The sequence below is a fragment of the Amblyomma americanum genome, chromosome 9, assembly GCF_052857255.1.
Source record: "Amblyomma americanum isolate KBUSLIRL-KWMA chromosome 9, ASM5285725v1, whole genome shotgun sequence".
Taxonomy (NCBI): Eukaryota; Metazoa; Arthropoda; class Arachnida; order Ixodida; family Ixodidae; genus Amblyomma; species Amblyomma americanum.
This window is the reverse complement of record NC_135505.1, coordinates 89,835,490-89,860,382: the sequence shown is the minus strand read 5'-3', so window position 1 is coordinate 89,860,382 and position 24,893 is coordinate 89,835,490. Positions and strand designations below refer to the sequence as shown.

Below are 24,893 nucleotides of genomic sequence, written 5' to 3'. Positions count from 1 at the left end.
TTTAAACAGAGAAGAATAATCTCCAGCGCTCGCAGGCAATATTTCAGTCGCATGAGTATTCTTCATTACGAAGCACAGTTTGAGCGACGTCTGCTTGTGTTTATGTTCTGGGCTAGTGACTTGTGGGCGCTCTCTGCCATCGCTTTGACGGAGCACGTCCCTAGCCGGTGTTGCAACACTGCAAACTGCCGCATATTTCTGGGCTCCCAGCTTTTCAGCCCGATCATATTGCGAGAGTTGTTTCGAGGTGTTTTCCAGCGTATAACGTCAGCACGAATGGGATAACGACAAAGCTCTTACGAAGCGGAGCCTTTGGTTGCACGTCGGTTATCACGTGATATCAGGTGATCGCACATCTCAATCAAAAATGACAAAGGCAGCGGGTGCGAAGTGTAGGAGGTGTGTAAACACTTTAGGCTGTAAGGGACAGCCACAATGTCTGGACCCGACCCCACAACATTTTCACGTAGGGCACAGCACTCCTCTATGTGTGCTGCGCTGGCGGCGGCTACGATGGCCCGTTTCAGTGCATATGCACCAGAGCCCACTCGGGACAACAACGACAGCCGTCGACCACTCGATAACACTGAGAGTTACTCTGAGATTATTATACAGTTGTGAGGGCGGGCAGGTATGCGAGAGCTTCCTTATAGTATTCGTTTCATACATACTGCTACAACAGGAACACTGGTTAAGTTACTGACAAAACAGTGGTAGAGTATCCAGAGGCAAGTTGCGATCAAATTTCAAATCAAGCCGGCAGTAACTAACGCCGGACATTTATAGGTAAATGTCATTTTTATTTGTAGTGTTGATTGAGTGAGAAGTTAATAGTGTGATTGCTTTAGAACGGAAGTTGACGGAGAGTAAAAGAAAACACAAGGGCGTGCCGGTGGTTTGATCGGAAACAAAGACCACCGAATTTCGGTGGACCTTTGGCAGCGGTTCAGATGGCCTGTATAGAAATAGAGGGAGAATTAGAATACCTCACGGTTTCTAACCCATATATAGAAGAAAACCTAAAAAAGTCCATAATCAACAATCAGTACCTTAAGCCGGGTTTATACACCCTAGTGTTCCCAGGATACTCAAGACTTGTTCTTTAGCACAATATAGGAGCTGCTTCAGAGCCTTCTCGCCAGGATACTCAAGACTTGTTCTTTAGCACAATATAGGAGCTGCTTCAGAGCCTTCTCGAAGGAAAACACCGATGAACGGCAGGTCTTTCGCGGTTTCAAAACACGCTGTAATCTGCTAAGTGATTCAGCAAGCAGTACCTTTGCACCCAACTGGTTGTTTTCCTTCCTTCACTTACTTGACTGCCTAGGCTTCATGAGCCCTGTAACCTCAACGCGCCGTGAGTAGAGAATGAGACTTTGAATACACTTATTTACTGCTATTTTCTCTTGACTGCAGGCCGTTTCAGCAAATTGGGGCAAACGTTTTAACTGACCGGCTAATAATTGTGACCTTTAACTCTTATTGCGGCCTGAATTGACTTCACAAAGATCAGGCGCAGTTCTTAGTACTAAATGTCGTATCGTTCAGCATCATTACTTTCTAGGTTTTTCTATATTGCCTCCTTTAGTAGGCACGATGAAGAAAAATCCAGCCAGTAATCCTATAGGACTCACACTTCATTAGGAGACAATTTTCGAGGGCGTAACGACTTGTTCACAATGTTGCGTGAAAGTGCACTCCCAGCTGCTTTTCTCTTGTGATGTACGGATGGGCCCCTGAAAGCCCAATCAACCGCCGGCGCTAATACGGGATCCAAAAGAATAGCGAAAATAAATAAATCATTTTATCACGTTCAGCAGCCTGAAATGGCTTTCAACAACGTTAATAATAATAATTGGTTTTGGGGGGAAGGAAATGGCGCAGTATCTGTCTCATATATCGATGGACACCTGAACCGCGCCTCTTTCAACAACGTTGCGCTCGTTTATCACCCACTCCCTCCCTCTGCAGCCTAATGCCGAGTCGAAAGCCCAAAACGTTGCCGCAATTGTGCGCTGGCCTCTAGTGCACTTATTGGTGGTATTCAAGCCACAACGAGCCATAAAAGTAGTTTAAAACAAAATGCAGCTTTAACTGTGAGAGCGCCATCTCCATATTCTTTGGACCGATTAGTACAAGAGATCTTTGCCCTAAAGATATTAGCCGGCAAGAGAAATCATCGTTGAAGGTGCGCTAGAGCATAGCGCTGCCGTTATCATGATGCCGGTTCTGGCTTCATATTACAGAGCCTGTTCTGCGTAGGGCATGTGGAGAAAGGCCGTGGTCGTCGCGCTGTGGCTAATTTAGATATTTCTTCGCATGGCATGAAAGAAGATCTTCATCACGCCGCTCGCGAGCGTAGCGCTTGCTGTGAAAAGCTCAGGGGCCAAACTGGAGGAAAACCGCTTAGGGGCTCTATCATATGCGCACAGTCAACACAGCTTTCCTTTATCACAATTTAAGCACCGTATAGTGAACGTTAGTACTTTTATTCAGGTTACTTCGAACTTACTCTTTGTGCATTGTGCGTAGGCTCTTGCAAGATGTGCGTTACTAGATAACAGAGAATAGTCGACAATAATTCTTTCAAACAATTTAAGTGCATTATATTTACAGCTTAAAACCACGTTTTAACACAACAGTGCTAAAATCCTGTGACGTGTTTTTGTCGTCGTAGGGGTTTCGAGCGAAAACGCTTGTATAAGCTACCAGGCGGGCAACCAAGGTCCCGTGACTTGGTGGCGTCATTTCAGACTGACAGCGCATTGTGAGCAAAACTGGCCAAAGTGGCAGTTATATTAATTATTGGTCGCTAGGGACGAGCAACCCGGATCCCACAAGCCACACCGATGAAAAAAGCTTCCGGCGTAGAGCAGTGGCGCATTGTTTAACTGCTGCACCACTACTCAAGTAGTGGTGTGATGGCTCCCAGGGGTCTGTAAATCAACTGTCGAGAATAAATAATTCTGTATATATGAGCATTATTAAGCCAGTAACCCTGTCACACTATACCCTCAAGAGGGGAGCTGAAGTGTCACCTCCTATATTCTAAGAGCCCCGCCACTATACCACTTGTTAGATCGAGAGCTGCGCACCTTTTTAAGCGAAATATGGTCTGTCGCTATGTATGATATACGCCAGTGAGCAAATGTAACTTGTAGGACTCAACGAAAAGCTTGCAAGATTCAGGAAAGCGCCTAGCGTGTACAGCGCCTTTTGGGGGTATGTCTGCTTTCACAATGCTCTTTTGACGCCGCGCTTCTTTTCAGACAGATAGCTTCGAACTAACGTAGCTGGTCTTATCCCAAACTGTTATTTTTGTTTTCGCCAACTGCTAAAGAGCAATTCCCGACATAAAGACTCTGAAACGAGAAAATATTTTGGAAAGATTTGGTCGCATATTATTCTATGTGCTGCGCTCTCGCCTCCAACACCCCGAGGGAATTGACTGCCCCACGCGCGTATCTGAGTAGTTCAACAATAATACTGTTTAAAAATTAAGTTTTCTACCTTAGCACCTCAACAGTAATACTGCTTAAAATTAAGTTTTCTACATTACAGTCTGTTATAAAATATTCTTGGTTATTTTTTACTAAGTGACGACATCAGTGGTGAGCTATGAAATCAGAAAGGTCCATGAAAAGTTTTCGTTGCATGTATTCCTAAGAGCACAACCGCACTTTACAACCCCCGTTGACTCGGTCGCCGAAAAGCGGCACGTGTGATTGTAGACGAGGTGCTTATTGTTAGTGGTCGATTCGGAAGTGTCTGTGTCTCTTCGCAGTGGGCTCTGTATTTATTCTAAGGAGGGTGCAAATTCGGCGTACCAAAGACAATGTGTACATAATCGGGAAGCTCTTGCTGATATTTTTGCTAAGCTGCTAAGTTTAGCTCTATAGATTATTTAATCGATAATTTTTCGTTTATCCCCTGAAATTTTTTTCAGTGCTCAACATTTTGTAAATAAATGATAGCTAAGGTGAAGGAAAGGATTTGGGCACCTGGAAATGAAAATGTAACATACCTACACATTTATGAAAACCGCTCTTGTAACTATGTGCAGAAACGACGCTAATCCTTTGTGTTTTCTATTGCAGAAGGGAAAGGTCCTGTTTCAGATGTACTTTTATACACCATTTTAAGAGCTGCGCCCCGCAAAGTGTGTGAGCCATGCATGGAAGAGGACTATGTAAAAAAATCTACGGTGATATGCAGCTACTCAAATAGTACACAACCACAGCCAGTAAGTACACAGTCGGTTGTGTTTTTATGGTTGGATTCAAGTCCAGATTGCAGCGGAGAATAGCTCTCAAAGCTACTACAACAGCCAATGGCGTGGACCGATTGAATTGACGTCACATTAAGCTCCTTGTACGTGCCAGCCAAATTCGAATTTACACTAGCAAATGCAAAGCCATTAACAACACCCCCATGAGAACCAATCGACGCCATTGGCTGCGGAACTCGCTCGATTGGTTGAACAGCAGAATCTAAAAAGACGGAGTTTAACCTACTGAAATCAAGGCTTTGGCTGTCTTCTCTCTGCCATGCCTTCTTGGTATCGGCTTCTGTCACCAAAATGAGCTAAAGCGCTTGGCTTCTCGCTATCTCTATCCTGTCATTTCCAATGCACAGTAGGTGTAGCTGACTTGCATACGTCATTTGCTGGCATCGTCAGGGATATTTGTACTAGTTTTAATTGCTTGTCTTACTAGAACTGCGCTTAACTGCACTTTATTTTGTCATCTCAGAAACGATGAACGCCCGTAGACAGATAGTTCGTTTGTATCTTGATTTCGATAAAGCGTTCAATAAAGTCAACCTCTATGAACTTTTGCTGAAATTCAATAAAATATTTAAAAACATCCACTAGAATAGGTGGTTATGGTTGGTTTCTGGGGCTGTCCGTCCCAATGCAATTGAGGCTACGAGGGATGCTGTAACGGAGGGCTCCAAATTATTTCGACCACCTGCAGCTCTTTAACGAGCACTAATATCTCAGAGAACGTGGGCCTCTAGCATTTCGCCTCCATCGAAATGTGACCGCCACGGCCGGGACAGCAGCCGAACGCCTTAACCCCTCAGCCACCGCGGCGCATCTCACGAGGTGGTTTTTTATGTGTTACTGCAGCTCCGTCAGCAGTACGTAAAAATTAAACAGCATAGACCCTGCTTACAACCGATCTTTTCTGCAATTGCGCAGGGGAGTCACGTAGACCTCTTTTATTTTTCCTATCAGTGATTTTCAAAGCCTCCTTTCTGTTGCAACAAAAAAATTGGAAGACGAATGTATTTGTTACAAAGAAATATAATTTTGCGGTGAATGCATTATTTCCTTGAAAATGGTGAAACACTATTGAGGGCTGTAGCACGAGCGGGTTACGTTATACACTATGCAACAGAAAATTTCACTAACAAGGAGGACATGACAGCGTCAATAAAAGCACCGAAACACATTAAAACCAGATGATACCACTACATCTCTGAGCCAGTCAATTGCAGACATGAAATCTGGATACAATAAATACTGAACCCTATCAAGTAATCAGTGCAAACTTTCGACTGCTTGCGAAAAGGAGCTGTATTGTAAAGCAGTAATATGAAAAAAGTGGAAAAATATTTAGTGTGTGATGGCACTACGTTTTGCATCATGCATAAAGAGAGATATGGTTATTTTCTGAAAAGCAGTAAGCAGAATGCAGTACAGTTTCTGCGAGTCCGAACTACTTAGTTTTTCAGCGACATAAAAGCTGAATGAAGTTTACAGAGGACAGGGTAGTTGAGAGTGAAAAATTATGCACTAAATAAATATCATCATCATCATTATCAGCCTGACTACACCCAATGCAGGGCAAATTCCCCTGCCATGTCTCTCCAATTAACCCTGTCATTTGCCAGCTGCGGTCACCCTATGCCTGCAAATTTCTTTATCTCGTCCGCCCACCTAACCTTCTGCCGCCCTCTGCTACGCTTGCCTTGTCTTGGAATCCACTCCGTTACCCTTAATAACCAGCGGTTAGTTTGCCTTCGCATTACGTGCCCTGCCCAAGCCCATTTCTTCCTCTTGATTTCGAGCAGGATGTCGTTCACCCACGTTTATTCCATCACCTATTCTCCCCGCTTCCGGTCTCGTAACGTTACACCTATCATTCTTCTTAGCATGGCTCATTGCGTTGTTCTTTACTTAAGCTGAACCCTTTTAGTTAGCCTCCACGTTTCTGCCCCATAAGTGAGTAATGGTAAGATACAGCTGTTGTAGACTTTTCTCTTGAGGGTTATTGGTAACCTGCTATTCATGATCTGAGAGAACCTGCCATGTGCTCTGAACCCCTTTCTTATCCTTATAGTTATTTCCATCTTTTAATCCGGATCAGATGTCGCTACCTGCCTTAAGTATACCTATTCCTTTACCTCTTCCAGCACCTTGCTGCCAATTGTGAGCTGCTGTTTCCTTGCCAGACTGTTGAACATTACTTTGCTTTTCTACATGCTAATTTTAAGACCAACCGTACAGCTCTGCCTCTCTAACTCGTTTATCATGTTTTGAAGCTCATCTCCTGAGTGACACAGCAAGGCAAAAGTCATGAGCGAACCCCACAATTTTTAGATATTCCCCATTAAGTCTCATCCCCAACTGTTTCCAGCCCAGACCTCGAAATGCTTCCTGTAAACAGGCGGTGAATAGCATTGGTGAGATCGTATCTCCCTACCTGACGCCTTTCCTTAATGGAATTTTATTGCTGACTCTATGGAGGAATATGGTAGCTGTGCAGTTGCTATATATAACTTCCAGTATTTTGACGTGAGGACCTTCTACACCTTGATTCTAACAAACAATATACTTGCGCAAAGAAAGCAGGACACAACAAAGTAACACATACGACAAGTACCTTGATTCCGCAATGCCTGTATGACTTCTGAGTTTCGACTAAGTCAAATGCCTTCTCGTAATCAATGAAGGCTATATATGGGGCTTGGCTGTATTCTGCGCATTTCTCTATCAACTGATTTATAGTGTGAATATTTTCTTTTGTGTAATACCCATTAAGAATGCCTGCCTGATCATTTGGTCTAAAGTTGCCTTGATTCTATTAGCGATTACCTTAGTCAATACTTTGTAAGCTACGGACAGTAAGCTGATCGGTCTGTAATTTTTAAAGTCCTTGGCGTCTCCTTTCTTATGAATTGAGATAAAGTTTGCAGTCTTCCAACCTTCTAGTACAGTAGAGGTCACAAGGCATAGCGTATGTATGGTTGCTAGTTTTTCTAGCACAATGTTCCCTCTGCCCAATCAACAGATCTGCTGTTATCTGATCCTCACCAGCTGCTTTTCCCCTTCGCATTTCTTCCTAAGGCTTTCTTTATTTCCTCTTTCTTTACTGGCTGGATGACGCAGGGTGTGCTACTGCCTCGCACATTAACGTCTTGATTACATAATAAATATAATTAATATAAATATAACTGACCTTTGTAGATTCAGTTCTCTTCCATTTCCACTGCTTATAGCAAAAGAAATTTGTTGCATATTCAAGATTAGAAGGGACTTGTATTTTTACATAAACACTTTGTCCTCTTTAGGCTCCCCCTCGTTCTGCGGACCTGAAGTAACCGAGGTGTTTAAGCGCTTAGCTGTGAGGTATTCGATGTGGTCACACCGTGATATATTTCGCAAATAAAAATGACAATGACCAAATTCTGTTCGTCTATGCATCAGATATGTCTGCTCGTAATATATTAACACGTGGTCAGCGAAAGACAATAATTTTTAGCTCAAATGGATATTCATCTGGAGGGAATTGGGCCAATCGCAGAACATAACATATTCATTCAAAAGCAGCCGTAGACCGAAAGGGCTAATAGTGTGGTACAAGGCACAATCATCTGATAGGGATCGAATTTTTAGGTTCCAAAGTAAGAAAAATCCGTAATGTATAGTATCAATGTACACTAAACTATTATATGTAATAATGCATTCATACAAGTACAGTACGAACCATTATTGTATATTAAATATAGTAAAAGCCCATACACAATGCCTTGGGGGACTCAAGTCACAGTAGTGACGGAAAAACCAAAAGAACTAAAGCAACGAGCCAGAAGCCGTGCGAGCGGATATCAGCCATCAGATAAGAAATTGAGAGTTGTTGAGAACGATATTTTGTTTGCGCAATAATGAGCGAAGAGGTATCGTAAAAGCTTTTGATAAAACAATGCTTTAATATAGTATCAATTTTGTTACCGGTATATATGTCAAGAAATATATGACGGGAAATTAAGTTAACTGAGTTACTGCACCAAACCCCTTAAGAAACTATTGTTCAGCCCTCAACAGAAGTTGACTTGGCTCAAGGAATTGCAGATTACTTTACATATTACGTGCCCAAGTATATTACAATGACGCTCCGTTAAAGCTATCGGCCAATAATTAAACAAATTTGCTTGTAGCCGTATTTATAAAAAGAACGACCGTGGCGACTCCATAAGTCGAAGGCACATTGTCGGTAAAAAGTGATTTCTGGAAATGTTTTGAGAGGTAATGAGGTGATCCTAGCAAATAACTTGCAGGAGCTTTGTTAGCAATGTATCCTGTCCAGCGCGCATTTTTTGGTGACGAGGCACTAAATTAGGTTGAACATTTCCTGTGTGGTAACCTTGATATATGAAATCAAATCGCGACGAGCCGGAAGCCTGAAAAATGGAATGATGCCATTATACACACATAATTAAAGCAAATATTTATATAGATAAAAAAGAAATTTATTGAAACGAAGGGAAAGACGTCGGCCATAAATTTTCATCTCAGATATGCAAGTCTCCACAGGGGAAGGGAAGGAGGAGAAGAAAGAGGGCCACAATGGGTGATGATGTGGTGAAAAGAGAGATGATATGACGTACACACACAATTGATGGCATCACAACAGCAAGTTGAGGCCCGTACCACTCAATAAACGTGAAAACACCCGCACTGCCTGGGCTGCTCGCCAACTCTGCCGCCAAACACCTAGCAGTCAGTCTTCCGAGAGTGGCCTTCTGTCGAAACACTTCAAAGAAGCAGCCAACTATTAATATATGCAGCGTAGCAGTGCAGGGTTCAAGACGGTTTTGTCATGTATAGCAAATGACGTGGATAAAATGTTTAATGGTAAAAACTCTATAATTTGAGTAGGCTATGTTATTAACAGTCCTTGTAACTGAACGCTGATGGACAGTTTTGTCGGAGTGGAGCAAAAGAAAGAGGCACAAGGACTGAAGAGGAAGGTGGAGCTTTATGTCGTCTACGGTTACTACAGCTGGAAGAGGAACATCTAAGAGAGACATTCTTGGAAGCAGCAATCAATAGTGATTTTTTAGCCGAGCAAGGGCGCAGTCGATGACAGCCTGACAAGTCGATAAGTCCTAAACAAGGATAACGACTTCAGATCAGAGAGTGAGGGCAATGACCTCTATTCTGTAAAGATTGTCTTGGAGGAGAAGGTCAGCGGTGCCGGATACTAATGGTCTAAAGACATCAGCCCTGGCGATACAAAGTGAAATGACAGAAAGAGACGTCGTTACCGTTCTAATTCGGCGGTGGGGGTTTTGAATTAAAGTCAAATCTGCCCCGCCGGTCTCAAAATGCGGTTCGACGGCAACGGCCTGAAAGAGCGAGGTATTAGGATTGAGAGACGAGAGGGAAGGTATTGATAGAATCACTGGTGGCGCAATGCTTGCATCCTGAACTACTCCCGTTAGTGTTGGGCACAGGCGAAGGGTTGGTGGCGGATCATCGGAGAACAGGAACGACGTGGAGTAGACGGCGAGCAGTGGAAGCGAAGGTTTAAAAGAAAATACAGGGATCCAGATGAGGCTCACTTGACGCAGGCAGAGAGGATGACAGAAGATCGCAGGCCTTCGCACAGCTCACAATCAGAAGTACTGTGTCGTGGACCGCAGCAGCATTGGGCCACGTTACTAGCGGTTTCGAAATATTCTGAGCTTCGAGACAGTGGTTTTCAGATGGACATCCGCTCATCTGGAAACATTCCTCCTGGCTGCTCCCACGGGTTCGCGGTGCTCTTACGCTTCACATTCTTATGTGCATCAAGAGAGCGGCGTTGAGATGGCCGTCCACTGTGAGGGAAAGTTCGTCACGGCCGTCCTCAGCAGCCACAGCGGCATGGTATCGTGCGTCGGCGACGCCGACGACGGGCGCCGGTGCTCTGTGCACCTTACTTGCCGCCGCTCTGTTGCCTTTGAAGGGTGGCCATTAACCCCTCCCACTCCTCGTTTTTCTTTCTTTTTTTTCCCCCGTCCAGGGTCGGCTCCCCGCGGCTGCGGGGTGGGCGACGGGGGACAGCGCGTTTTTCTTTTTTATTTGTTCCCCCTTTTTCCCTTTCTCTCTCTTTCTTTTCTAGTATTATTTGCCTCCGTTTGTTTCTTTTGTTCATGTGTCGTACATGTGTGCCAGTGCCAACTCCTCAAGAAGAGGAAGAAGATCCCTGTAACCACAGTCTTGAGAAAGGACAGGCTCTGTCCGAAACGTCGACTCAAAATAAATCTATGGCTAAATAAACCGTTTTCAACTTTGCATTTTGCCTCTAGCAAACAAATACGGTTTGCCTAGCAAACAAATATATATATATATATATATATATATATATATATATATATATATATATATATATATATATATATATATATATATATATATATATATATATATATATATCGTCGGCTCCGAGCTCCCAAGTTCCACAGAAGTTCGCCTACGCCCGCCGACACCGCCAATTCAACTACGGTCTTGGAGCGCTCGTCAGCGGCCGTCACAAGCCGGTGCGAATAGTGACATCAACTACGAAATCGATGCTCATGCGCCCTGACTATTGTCCGCTCGCCCTCTTACCGACATCGTCAACGTACGCCGCCTTAAATCCTACCGCATCCCTCACACTTCGGCACTCTAGCGCCGGGACGCTCCTTCTGCCGCGCGGGTCATGTACCGGGCCTACGACGAAGATGAAGAGATCCACACTGCGACGAGTCGACGAAGGACGACAGCCTACGCGGAGGCGTACAGAAGTGGTGTGCTTGGCGGGCCTCTGAATAACTCTGAGACGGCGGGAACAGGGGCCGCACCTCGCAGGACGTTGTCAAGCCCGGTGGAAGTAGGTGCAGGGGCTGTGCAACGCAGGCAGCTGTATAACCACTCGGCAGCAGGCTTCAGGCTGCTCCTCGGAGGGGAATCTTCTAGGTGCTTCAACATGCCCTCAGGTATCTCACACGGCCTGAATCATTTCTCTCGGGAGTTGGTGTACCGAAGAACTCATGCAAAGGCTTTTGTAGTAAACTCTGAACTTTGTAGAGGGGTATCTCGTGTTGAGAGCCGCGCACTGGCTGCGGCCCGGCTTGAATAAGAGCGGGCATGTTTATCTGCTGTGTCAACATCTTTGGTGCGCCGTGGTGCAGGCCAACAGGACCTGAGCTGTTTCGCTTGTGCACCGCCTGAGCTGATGTCGGTGGGTAGGGTGCATACCTTTGCGTGACCGGCTCTACGCTACGGAGATCACATGCGGTGGGGTCGATGGTTCGAAGTGCCGAAAAATGGGTTACTCGGGTTTGCACATGACCGCCTCATTAGCAAGGAACCTCCAGGCATGAAGTGGTCGCAAGCGGTGGCTAGTAGCGTAGCTCCGCCATGATGGCCACCCGGATGGCACTTACTTTTCTGGCGAGGCTATCCAGATATCCGAAAATGCGGCTCCGCAGGTAGGGCTGAAAACTGGGATGACACTGCGGCATGGCTCGAGCCACCTCTTTAGCATCTGGTGCAGTCTGGCTGGCACGCTAGTGCAGTTCGTTAAATCATCGAGTGTATTCCAGCAAACTCTTATTATGTGCCTCGATTTCTGTTCCCATTTCGTCAATCTGTTATTCTAACTGCGCTATCAGGCGGCAAGAACTCCTCTCGCAGGTGGTGTTTGACATCTACTCAATCGGTAAAAGACTGACGCCACGGCCAACGCGTTGCGGACCCTTTCGGAGCGACTAGCAGTCTTTTTAGCAGGTTACCATCAGAGATCTTGGAGCGCTTGTATATTTTGCCAAATTCTGCAAAACATGCGCCGCAGGATTCATGCGGGCGTGTCGCTAGCATGTTATCTTTGGCAGATAGAGTTATATGTCCTTTTTGACCGCTGCAGTTGCAAAGTGGTTATGGCGCTCCGCTGCTGACCCGAAAGACGCGGGTTTTATCCGGGGCGCTGCAGTCGAAATTTGATGGAGGCTAAATTATAGAGGCCCGTGTACTGTGTGATGTCCATGCTCGTTCGAAAATTCTGGAGCCTTTTACTACGGCGTCCCACAGAGCCTGTGTCGCTTTTTTGACGCTAAACCACCATAAACTATAAAATATAAAGTATAAAGTATGTCCTTTTCTGCCTGCTGGGACGCCAGACGTTCCGACCTTATCTGCTGGGTTTATTTCACAAAATGAGCACATTTTGCGGCTTTCCTCAGCCTTAGGCGGCTCCTGTACTGAGGTTTGCCGCAGCTCTTCTATGTTCTTATGTTTGCATGAGGGCCTGATTCATTGAGACTATGTATTGAAGGAGGTTGTCAGATCTACCCATGATACGACGATACGAGTAAACGATGCACAATACAACACGGCTCTAGCCTTTACAGCGAATCAGGGTATTCTCGATTACTTTTGCAAGTATCAGTACTCGCGGAGTAGACCAAGGCTCTAAAAACACTCCACATTTATGCGGTTCGCGGGCCAGGGTATCTCGCGACTAACAACATCCCACAAGCAGCAGACAACACCGCTTATTAGGGGCTAACAGCTGAAAAAAACCTTAATTTCACAAAAACAAATGCGCCGTACCGCGGACGAAGCAAAGTTCAGCGTTCGTGTATCTGTTACAAACAGCACAGTAACGTCCAAGCGCCTCGAAGCTACGCTCAGATAAAAAAAAGGCCGCGACCGTCCGGAAAACGTTGAAGTAACGAGCGTTAACTGTTTGGTTTACTAGAAATACTATGAATCAGATAAAAGGGAGGTACATATATGTCTCTCTTCAAACACACTGTGGTAGTAAAGGTATCGGCGAAACGAGCGCATCTGAGACAACCTCCTGAGGGAGACAGCTTATTACGAATGGACGGATTGACCATAAGAGAGTCTCCTTTGAAACGGGGTGGATTGCAACCATGCTCGCGGCTAAGAACTTTACGGACATGTGCGGGTGTGCTGCGCTCAGATGCACCCATCCGCATCCGAAACACGCAGGATGACACGGGCTTGGCGAGAACAACTTATTGCGTCAAGCCATGTGTGTGTGTGTGTGTATATATATATATATATATATATATATATATATATATATATATATATATATATATATATATATATATATATATACACCGTTATTTCCGGTGTATAAGACACGGTTTTTTTCCAAAAATCTTGCTGGTGCGTCTTATATACGAATTTTTCGTTTTTTTTTTGCGGGTTCAGAAATTACTCAGGTTCATGCTCAAGCTTTTTTCACCGAAAAAATATCACTACCAATGATGCGGTAGTAGCACGGTTAATATTTCAATACGGGGACCGCCGTGCGCAGCTTTTTTTAGGCGAACGTTATCATGAAACGGCGGGGATGACGACTTCCAGAATCGCAAACACGCGGTCGTTTCGGAGGTGCAAGCAAAAGTAATGTGAAATTCCCAAAGATGGCGACAGTCGCGCTTCTCGACATTGTCAAGACAAGCCAAGCCGGCGTTCTTTTTTAGTCATTCTTTGCAACTTCGCAACCGTGTACGTATTACGTCTGTGTTGGTGACTTCGGCGTGTGTTTTCCACTACCTACACCTGTCGTGCTCGGTCTTACTACAGTATACCACCGAAGTTGCGCAAGAGCTACACCGCAAAGTTCAAATTATCTGCGGTCGAGTATGCTACCGAAAACGGAAATCGGGCTGCGGGCCGCCATTTCGACGTCACCGAGAAGATGATTCGCACGTGGCGACAGTCGTCCGCCAAACTGCAGGCGATGAAGAGCGGAAAGAAGGCTGACCGCGGGAAGAAGGCGCGGTGGCCTGAACTTGAAGACCGGCTCCTCAAGTGGGCTCTTGAACAACGGGCTCAAGGTAGGGCTCTGTCAACCGTGCAGTTGCGCTTGAAAGCACGCGCTTTGGCGAGTGAAATCGGCGCCGCTGATTTTGTTGGTGGGCCGTCATGGTGCTATAGATTTATGCAGCGCAAAGCCTTGTCAATAAGAGCGCGAACGACAATGTCTCAACAACTACCAGACGATTTCGGAGAGAAAGTGGAGAAGTTCCATGAATTTGTGAAGAAGGAAGTCGAAAAGAATAACATCATCGACAGCCACATCGTAAACATGGACGAAGTGCCTCTAACATTTGACATCCCTATGTCAAAACGTGTCGCTCAGAAAGGTGATAAGACTGTCACAGTACGAACAACTGGGCACGAAAAGTCTCACTTCACTGTCGTACTTGCGTGCTGTGCTGACGGAACAAAGCTGCCGCCGATGATAATTTTTAAAAGGAAAACGATGCCAAAAGAAAGCTTTCCGCCTGGTGTTATTGTCACAACTAACCAGAAGGGCTGGATGGATGAGCAAATGATGGGAGTTTGGCTCGAAAAGTGCTTTTCGAAGCGCCCGGATGGATTTTTTCACTCCCGGAAAGGCCTGCTGGTTATGGATAGCATGCGGGCGCACATTACTGACTTGACACTGAGGCAAATCAAGGTGAAGAACTGTACCCCTACAATAATACCCGGTCGTTTGACGAAGGTTCTACAGCCTTTGGATATTTCCGTCAACCGCAGCTTTAAAGCTGTTTTGCGACGTATTTGGGAGGCGTGGATGACGGAAGGCGAGCACAGCTACACCGCAACTGGACGCATGAGGCGCGCTTCTTACAGCGAAGTTGCGAAGTGGGTCCATGAGGCCTGGAGTGCTGTTAGAGTGGCAACCATAACTGCAGGGTTCCGGAAGGCTGGCCTGCTAGCTTCATCGCCAACCGAGCACGACGACAATCAGACCAGCGGTTCTGAGTATGAAGAGAATGCTTCAGCCGCGTTGCCTCCAGAAATGGGCGAGCTTTTTGAGAGCGCATCCGAAGATGAAGACTTCGATGGTTTTAAGTAAAAATAAAATGTTGTTATGGACATATGGGAGAGTTCTTTCGTCGTATTTTTCTTTCTTTTTTGCTAAAACGTGGGCGGGTATGGCGTGAGTGTTGCCTTTTGCGATCACTTAGCGTTGCTTAAGAACTTCTCACAGGCCGCCGCGGTGGCTCAGTGGTTATGGTGCTCGACTGCTGACCCAAACGACGCGGGTTCAATCCCGGCCGCGGCGGCTAGAATTTCCTTGAAGGAGAAATTCTTGAGGCCCGTGTACTGTGCGATGTCAGTGCCCGTTAAAGAACCTCAGGTGGTCGAAATTTCCGGGGCTTTTCACTACGGCGTCTCTCATAGCCTGAGTCGCTTTGGGACGTTAAACCCCATAAACCATAAACCAAGAACTTCTCACAGATAGGTAGGTAGGTGGGTAGGATAACTTTATTTAGCTCTACGGAGCTTTTATGCGATCAGATGAGTCCACCCATGGTTCATTTCGCGATGGTCGATCAAGCGTGTTTAATTAACCCTGACTAGCCTAAGTGGGTAAATTGGGGTGCGTCTTATACACGGGTGCGTCTTATATACCAACTTTTTTCAATGAGAGCCTTCATATATGGCGAGTGCGTCTTATACAAGGGTGCGTCTTATACACCGGAAAATACGGTATATATATATATATATATATATATATATATATATATATATATATATGATAATTCTTAGTCATATGGTTCTCCACAAACTATTTCTCGGGCTCTACTAATGTCTCCTTCCGCTATTAATGTTGCCTATGCCATAGTTATCAAGTCTCAAGTTTTCAGCCTTCTTCATGCCTACATCGGCATGCAAGTCGCCCATCGGGTGCGTAGTGCATTTTTAATTTGCTCTTTGTTTTTCCCCATCATTAGAGAAGCTTTCAATGACCATCACAGCTGGATGGAGGCGCGCTCGTCTCCACCGCGATCAGTTTGTACCACTTATTAAGATTAACATAATTACCATAACATGAACACCCTCTCGTTATTTCTTCCGAATTCCTCTATGTTGTCAGCTATATCTTGAAACACGGAAATCCCAAACAGTTCTCCTCTATCCCCAAATCTGTGACAGCATAGAGCATGCCCGGTTTATAGCCCTGTATACGCAACACTGTCCTAACCACACTAAGCCCTTGACATCCCATTAAAACCCGCTAGCGCCTCGAACAGCACTCGCAGAGTAGTGTCACTTTGAAAGGTTCTAGCGTTAAACATTTCCTTTCCCAGTTGCCAATGGCGACCAGTTAGGAGCCAGGGATTCTGAACGCAGTTTGTTGCGTTTCATGTCTGATTACTGCCTTGGTGAGTCACTCCGCAGCCGCTGGAGATATAAGGAAGAGGGCTAATTGAAGTGTTCAGATAGAATAATGTTTTAAACAACAGAAGTAGCCGGAGGTAACGCATAAGGGAAAATCAGGTGAGTGCTCTGTGATACCAGGAGGGCAATGTCATTAGCAATATAAATTAGGTCTATGTTCTCTGAAGTTTTACATCCCGAAGCGACTCAGGCTATAATAAACGCCGTAGTGATGGGCTCCGGAAATTTCCCCACATGGGGTTATTTAATGTGCACTGACATCGCACAGTACACCGACCTCTAGAATTTCTCCTCTATAGAAATTCCACCACCATGGCCGGTGTCAAACCCGCGTTTTTCGGGTCAGCAGCCGAGCACCATAACGGCTGAGCCACAGTAGCGGCAGCAATATAAATAGGATGGCTGGACTCTTCAGCTGCCTTAACCAGCAATATAAATAGGATTGTTGAAGCAGCTGAAGAATTCTGAAGAATTATATACAGTAGCAAGTAAATCCAGGACAACAAGGACAAAGGAGTAGCGCACAGGCCTCGGACCTCACCAGTAACAAAACAGGGAGTAAGGAATGCCTTAGGAGCGTTGTAGAGAGAGAAACCAGCTGATGAGCATCAGGTAACTGCAAATATGTTGAAGGAAGGCTGGAAGATTGTTTCGAAAAAAATAGCCACACCCTATTGCAGTGCCTGGTGTCCTGAAACGTACCGAAGTTTACAAACGCCATCATCTTAAGCCATAAGAAAGATGTCAGTGACTTGAATCATGACTGACCGATGAGCTAACTGTCCGTTGCCTATCAGGCATTGACAAAATGCAATTGCTAAACAGGGAAGTTGGTTAATCTTGTTGGTAAGAATGTATTTCCTGAGGTAATCGCTTATGGAGTCGTGATAAGCTCTTTCCTTAAGCAACTATATGACTATGAGGGCTCTTCTGAAGGCTTTTTGACAATTGACCATATTCACACTAAATGTAATCAGATATATATATGCTCACAATGCAATCAATCTGTGCATATAGCCTTCATATGTTAGATTAGAGTCTAACTCAGCAGAATCCTCTTCAGTCATGCAGGCACTGTGGAATCAGGTGCAGTTAAGCCTTAAATAAAATTACTTGAATATACCTGCACAGAACTTTTTTCAACTTTAGATATTTTAGTTTGAGAATCTTTTAGAAGCTAAATTGTACAGCAATGCGAACGTTATGTAGCTACCATGGATCATTAATTAATGGTTAAATGAAATAAAAATAACGAACAAAAATGTACCTTTTTTAGGGGCCGAGGATATAATCAAAAAATGATAGCTGTAAATATCGAAAGTGCAACGTGTTTTTAAATTTTCATCAAAGGCATTGTGCGTCATATATTGGACGTCAAGATTAGTGATTTTAAATCTTGTTGAGTTGGCGTTTCTGCAATGCACACATAAAGAAGCGTGTCTCGTACTTCTTATGCAGCAAATCAAACAGGACATGGTGGATTGATGATATATTAGAAGTTAGCTCGATTTCGGCGATGACACTGCGCAGTGGTACCATTTCGCATTCAGGTAATGAGTAATAGCCAGCTAAAACGTTTTATAAGTTTTTGTTTGAAGTTAGAGGTACGAAACACATTTCCGAGAAGGAAAATGTGCAGAGCTTCTCATTGATGCTGACACCGATCACAGTTCACTATTTAAGTTAATATTTGTATAAGTATTGATTAATAGGAAGTACATGATGTCCTTTCTGCTGTACAGTTCAGCTTTACTTACCGCACCGGCGTATCACTCAGGCTTTTTAAAATAAAAACTTTTACAGGATAAAATGATCACTATGTGTAAAGGCTGCACATCCACCCCAGTGTTCTGTAAAATCAGCAACAAAATTGTAAAAACGGAATGGCGTATCTTGTCATTGCTATTCATGGCCGGTTTAGAGCAGGCATTCAGATGCCTGGATTTGGAACTGTTGGATAAAAAAGTTAGGTGAGAATACCTTAATCATGATGATGATCATGATGTAGATAGTGAATTTTTATGGAGCAAAGGCATCAGCGGCCAAAGAGCGCCATTGCACAAGGTATTTTGCGTTTACACAAGGTGGGTCAAAGACCTATTTTTCAAGAATTTCACCCTGGATACGCTGCAGCACCCGGCCAGGGGAAGCTTGTACTCACTGTATCACCGGTAGATACCCGGCCGCACCGCGAATCGAACCCCACACAACGCTGTGCCGTTATATCTTCCTTGTCCTTGTCTTAAGGTATGCTGTTTTTCCAGACATGAACCACTAACTTGCCCGTTTGACCTCCCCTGATACCTCCCGCGTGTCAGGCGGATGGTCAACCATATGGCCACCGCTGCGGTCGGCGCGCAGGACGCGAAAAAACATGTAGGGCATGAGTTTCAAAGCATGATCAATTACTTAGACAGGTAGGTCCAGACGGTGGGCCTAAGATTTATAACATATATGTGGAAAAGCATTGCACTGTTCAGCAGTGTCTGATAGAAGCATCGAAGAAGAATTAGTAGGAAGGCGCAAAAATTTCAACGGAAATATGTCTACTTAGAGCACGTAGTAACCACACATCCAGATCACGAGAGCGAAATAACTAGAAGAATATTAATTAGGTGCAGCACATGCGCCATGCTCTCCCAGATAATTAATGGCAGCAGAGCCATCTTGGTGGCTCAGTGGTTAGAGCGCTCGGCTGTTGACCAGAAAGGCGCGGGTTTGGTTCCGGCCCCGGCGGTCGCAGTTAGTGGAGGCAAAATTCTAGAGCCCCTGTAGTGTACGATGTCAGGGCACGTTAAAGAATCCAAGGTGGTCGAAATTTCCGGAGCCCTCCTGTTCAACGTCTATCATAGCTGCAGTAATTGGGACGTTAAACTCCGATAAACCAAACCATTAACAACAGCTTACCCGAATCCCTCATATCAGTCGGATCTTTGCAGGTGCTACCTATGAAACAGAAATGTGGAGGACACGAGAAAGATTGAACTTAAATTGAGTAGAGCTCATCGAACTATGAGGAGAAAATGATAGATATAAGGTTAGGAGACGGGAGGAGGGCGGAGTGGTGAGGAAACAAAAGCGAACAATGACATTCTCTGCCAAAGCAAGAAGAAATTGTCTTCGACTGCGCATGTAACCGGTAGCCGTTAAAGGCAAGGGCATAGACTTCAAGAGAAGGCAAGCGCAGCAGATAGCGGGAGAAAGTTACATGCGCATACTAGATAAAGAAGTTCGCGGACATAGGGTAGCCGCCCGTGCCGGTGCAATGTGAGAAGATATTAGGACATTTTGGGGGAGGCCTTTGTCTTGGAATGGGCTTAATGGTGTTAATTGTCACGATAAGAACGTTTCTACAGACGGTGGGAATAGTCAAACACGGACTGCGGCTGCTTCGCGAAGGTCTCTATCTAATTGCAACATATAAATTTTATATGACGAAGCATGGTCTATTTATTCACTCCTACAATTACATAGGCTACTTATAAACGCCGGTTATGCATTGGTGTCATTACTGTAAAACTCTTAAGTGAGTCCGGCGCTTTCTCGCAATGCATAAAAGCTTAATGTTGGGCACGTTGTTCCGACGTTGTTTCTCTGTCACCTGACTGATGATGAAAGTGTAACTTGTTTTAGAGTGAACTGTCTGGAGAATTACTAAATGTGTTGGCTATTTGAAAATGAGAATTTATTGAAATATTACTAGTGTTTGCTTTGATTATAGCCTCCACGGCATTTGTGGAAAGCTAACGGGTCATTAAAGTTTGAGACGCCCACGTTACGTTAGTTGCAAGTGCAAAAATTTTTCATTATAATCACTGGCAGAGAGGTATGTTTTGTCTCTTATTTTTTTATTTCCAGGGTGATTCTGGTGGTCCAGCCATGGTATTGAAAAGAAACGGAAGATCAGTACAGGTCGGCGTGCAGTCTTGGATAGGTCGTTGCCAAGATTACCACTACAACAGTGGCTTCACCAAAGTATCCCTATATATTCCATGGATAGAGTCAATCGTCACTCCTTACGAGGCGAACAAGTGAAATAGAATATATTTCTATAATTTCGCGCCTCCCTCTCGTCTCTGCAGAAAGAAGATGGCTATTAGGCTGCGACCAAAACGTGAAGTGGGTTATAGAGGTTTTTCTATGTAAGTTATTCTGTTTCTTTTTCGTACTCCAGTGCTCGTTTTGCCGTGATATGCAATGCTCTTGTCTGCTTGTAGATACCAAGGGCAAGAAATCTTGCATGATTAAGATGTAAACCAGAATATTTGGCAGTAATTTGTGCTCCATATGTGTACGTCTGAGAAGCGAATGCCCAAAGCGTAGATATAACAAAGTTTTCAAGATTTCATCAAACGCTGAGAGCGTGAAGATGCGGATCGATGGAATCAAGAGAGGAAATTCGTTCGTCAGATATGCGCGCCGTTCCTGTCAAACAGAACTGGACAGTAATAAAATTTTTGTAAGCAATTTTCATCAACTCAACACACAACAATGACTGGTGAAAGGGTAAAGACATCGAATCCACTATGAATGTCACATAACTGTCAGTGTACCTATCTCAGCGCATTGGCTCACTTGAAGAGCGAGCGTTAAGATTGGAGTTTAACAAATCTTACTGCAAAAAAAATTCTAGGGCTGATTTCCGTTTTGCAATCCACGTCAATTAAAAATGCTTTGTTAAGTGATTAAACTGTGTAAGTGGTTCAGAATTACCTACGTCAACAGTGGCTACAAAGATCTATTCATTTAATTCAGAATTACATATTTACTTCACATGCTAAAGAAATCTTGCCCCGTAAAAATAACAATTTCAACCCACCTTCTTGCTCTTTCCACATATGCTTTTCTTCTTCTACAGCCCACTGGAAATACATTAAGGGACGGTGTGATATAATTTAGCAATTTTAACATGATTTCAACTATGTTACAGTTACATAGCGGCAAGCAGATGAAGAAGAACGACATGACAGATGGTGACGGCGTGATTCAATCGCGGCGTGCCTATAGTGGGAGCGCACCGTGCCGCTCCACTGCCACACAACTCATTAACACAACAAGAAGCAGTGAACTGGCGGAGACTGCAAACCGGAACATTCCTCAACCTATACATTCTACACAAAATGTACCGTACACAATTCAGGGACACATGCCCATGGTGCGGGGCAACCCCCACGCTATACTACAATACATGGGAGTGCAAACGCAATTATGCTTTTCACAAACTCAAAACCCGGAGTGCGAAGCAATGGGACAGTCTGCTCACCAGCAGCGAGCTCACAGCCCAAAGGGCACTTGTGCACCACGCATGCGAAGCAGCAAGACTCAGCGGAGCCCTGGAATAGGAGCACGACCTTGCGAAGAGGCCAGACTCAACGATGAAGACGACGGCACACCGCTAATCCTATTGAGATTTCAATAAATATTTTTCTCTCTCTCTCTCCACTGCCCACTTCGTCGTCTTCTTGCCCGTAACACGACCCGGGGCCACCGAGCGATCGCCGCGGTTCCATGAACCAGGAGTGTAGTGACGAGGAAATGGAGGACGCGACAACGGGCGTGAGAGAAGAGATGGACGGAGAAATGAACAAGACGAAGGTATAGCCATAACCATGAAAGAGATCAGCAGATGATGATCGTGTCAAGCCATGTCCAAGAAGACTGAAGAGCCGCCGGTCGCCAGAAGCCAATGCTGATGCCTATAGCGCACATAACAGCAGAGGTGCAGTGCTGTCATGTGTAAAACGGCGGTCAGCAGGGTCTCAGGTCAGTGGCGGCTGTCTCGGATCACTGTGGTCTTATACATGTCGTCGTGTCTTCTGGTCGGGGCTGAGAGCGAGGCGGAGGATAGCAGATCCTTCGGGTCGTATTTGGCTGGCTGGGGCAAGGCGAGAGGTGCGACACCACGATCGCTTCACAGATGACCTCGGCGCAAAATGGTCTCAAAAGCTGCGGAACGGGGATGAAGAAGGCGTCCCGCATCTCGCACCAAATATTAGTGCCGGTAATATTTAATTATAATAATCTTTACTAGGCACCCAAGAAAATCAGTACAACAAAACGGGCCCATCTAAGCCAATGGTGGCTTGTGTGACGTGTCCCGGCATCGTCAGCTAAGCGATGTGGTTGCAGTATACATCCACATATTTAAAACCAACAAAGAAAAAAACAAATAGGATTGATACACGTAGATCAGGTTTCCAAGGCTTCAAAAGAAAAGCATAGAGTAATTACAACTAAACTGTGACAAGCAAAAGAAAAGTAAGTACATACATATGTATTACAAAATGTGTAATAGACTTCAATTTAGACCGAGAGTCCACTGAAAAATAGTCGTGTGACAATTTATTAAATATCTTAGGGAGTTACACGAAGCGGTTTGCTGCTCCGTATGTAGTAGACACGCGCGGCACAACGAAGCGCATTTCATTGCGCAGTGTTCGTGGGGAGTCGCGTGGATCCTTAAATTCATCCGTCCAGAAAAGGCGCAGCACAACCGCAGAAATGAATAAAGAACAAAAAGGACGGGAAACCGAGATGACGAAAAATGTCGTGGTTTGATGATGTCAGGCCACACTTTTTAATGTATTTTTTAAGAGGTTGTCAAATTTGTCCTGTCAAAGTTGGGAGCAGAAAAAGAAAGCCGCTATACCATACTTTAAGTTGCTGTGAGCAAGGGAATGTGCTATACTTTTTTAGTCTGAAACGGCACCACACTTTTAATGTTGAAGAGTAAACACGCAACATATCTTAGTTTGGAGTATACATGCGCCACATGATTATGCCACGACAAGACACTATTGAAATGAGTGCCGATATACATAATCCAGTCTGTATTTTCAACAAGAGTACACTTACAGGATAAGCAGTCTTGGTTATGAATATACACTGGAATGAGCCTCGTTCGAATCTTCACAGGATTTTTGAAGCATATAGTTTTTATCTTTGTTTGATTGATTTTGTTTTTAAAAAGCCAGACCATAGCGTCATGCACCGATTGCTGCTGATATTCACTGCCTTTTCGTAATTAACAAACTTTGTTAGAAGGACGATATCGTCCGCATACTGATACACTTAACCATTGGTGATCATTGAAGTGAAATCGTTCACAAATATGTTAAATAGGAGGGGATAAAATAGACCCATGAGGGACACCGCCACCAAGGGATAATCTACTCCTACAGTATTTGGTACCTATAACGACCATTTGTGACCTGTCGGTGAGATAGTTTTGAAGTTGAGTATAGAAGAGGCCCATAAACTAGTAAGATATTATTTGCGAAGAAATATGTCATGTCAAACTGAATAAAAGGCATTGGATACGCCGAGAAACAAAGCACAGCTAAAGATATTGTGTTCAATAGCAGAATACAAATCATCTGCAAATTCTTCCAGGAGCGAAATTGTACCCCGGCTTTGCACGAAATAAAATTGTCGGTCAGACAAAATCGAAAACGTTTGAATGAAAAAAGTCATAACCTCAAGCAAGAATTTTTCTAAAACCTTAAATAATCCAGGCAAAATGGATATAGGCCGGTAGTTTTCAACAATAGATTTCTTTCCTGCCTTATGGAGTGGTCTAACTAAAGCAGTTTTTAGATTTTGTGCCATAGTTCCAGTATTCAGGAAGCCATTTAACATGAAAACCACGATATCTGAAAGGGCCTCAAAGTTTCTTCTCAGCAAGCTCACAAATATTCCATCTACTCCAGGTGATCTATTCTTTAGAAAACTGAAAATGATCCCGGCAAGGTCAGATCTTGGAATCCGCGGTAAATATGCAGATGCTGTCAAAGAATCACCAAGCGTCACATCTTGCTGAGGCTTAAATAAAGCCTCTTTTGAAGCCTGGCTGAAGAAAGGATTCAACAAGTCAGCTGTTTCGACAGGGTTTCCGAAAATTTTCTATCACGGATTTCGCAGTCTCAGATTTCCCTCTGAGATCGTTTTTCAGCGACCAGGTGTTGCTAGCACATTTGGACGATTGATTAAATTTGTGCAAGAAAAGTGACGTTTAGCAGCGCGGAAAAGAGCAACTACTTTATTTCTTGCAATCATATATTCGAATTGGAGGTCCCTATTGTTAGGAGTGCCTTTACGTTCTTCCAAAGCAAATCTCTGGAGATATGGCTTGAATAATATCGGAATTAATCCATGGATAGCTTTTCCTACACTTTTTATACCTGAAAAATGTGCAGGACTATTCGAAACGTGCTAGACGCTCACAAAAGCAATCGTACACTTGGTCTGGCAGCCGCCGCGGTGGCTGAGTGGTTACGGCACTCGGGTTCTGGCCTGAAAGACGCGGGTTCGATTCCGGCCGCGGCGGTCGAATTTCTATGAAAGCGAAATTCTAGAGGTCCATGTACTGTGCGATGTCAGTGCACGTTAAAGAACCCCAGCTGGT

At 44.5% G+C, this 24,893-nt stretch overlaps 1 protein-coding gene across 1 annotated transcript in view; it reads left to right on the top strand.

Moving 5' to 3' along the window:
* Positions 1-21,117, top strand: part of LOC144105010 (venom protease-like) — a 44,002-nt gene extending 22,885 nt beyond the window's left edge. Inside the window, exons 7-8 of the mRNA XM_077638232.1 lie at positions 4,098-4,243; positions 20,348-21,117. Coding sequence (XP_077494358.1) covers positions 4,098-4,243; positions 20,348-20,524 — 323 coding nt within the window. The 3' untranslated portion in view covers positions 20,525-21,117. The remainder of the gene's footprint in view (positions 1-4,097; positions 4,244-20,347) is intronic.
* The last annotated feature ends 3,776 nt before the right edge of the window (positions 21,118-24,893 follow it).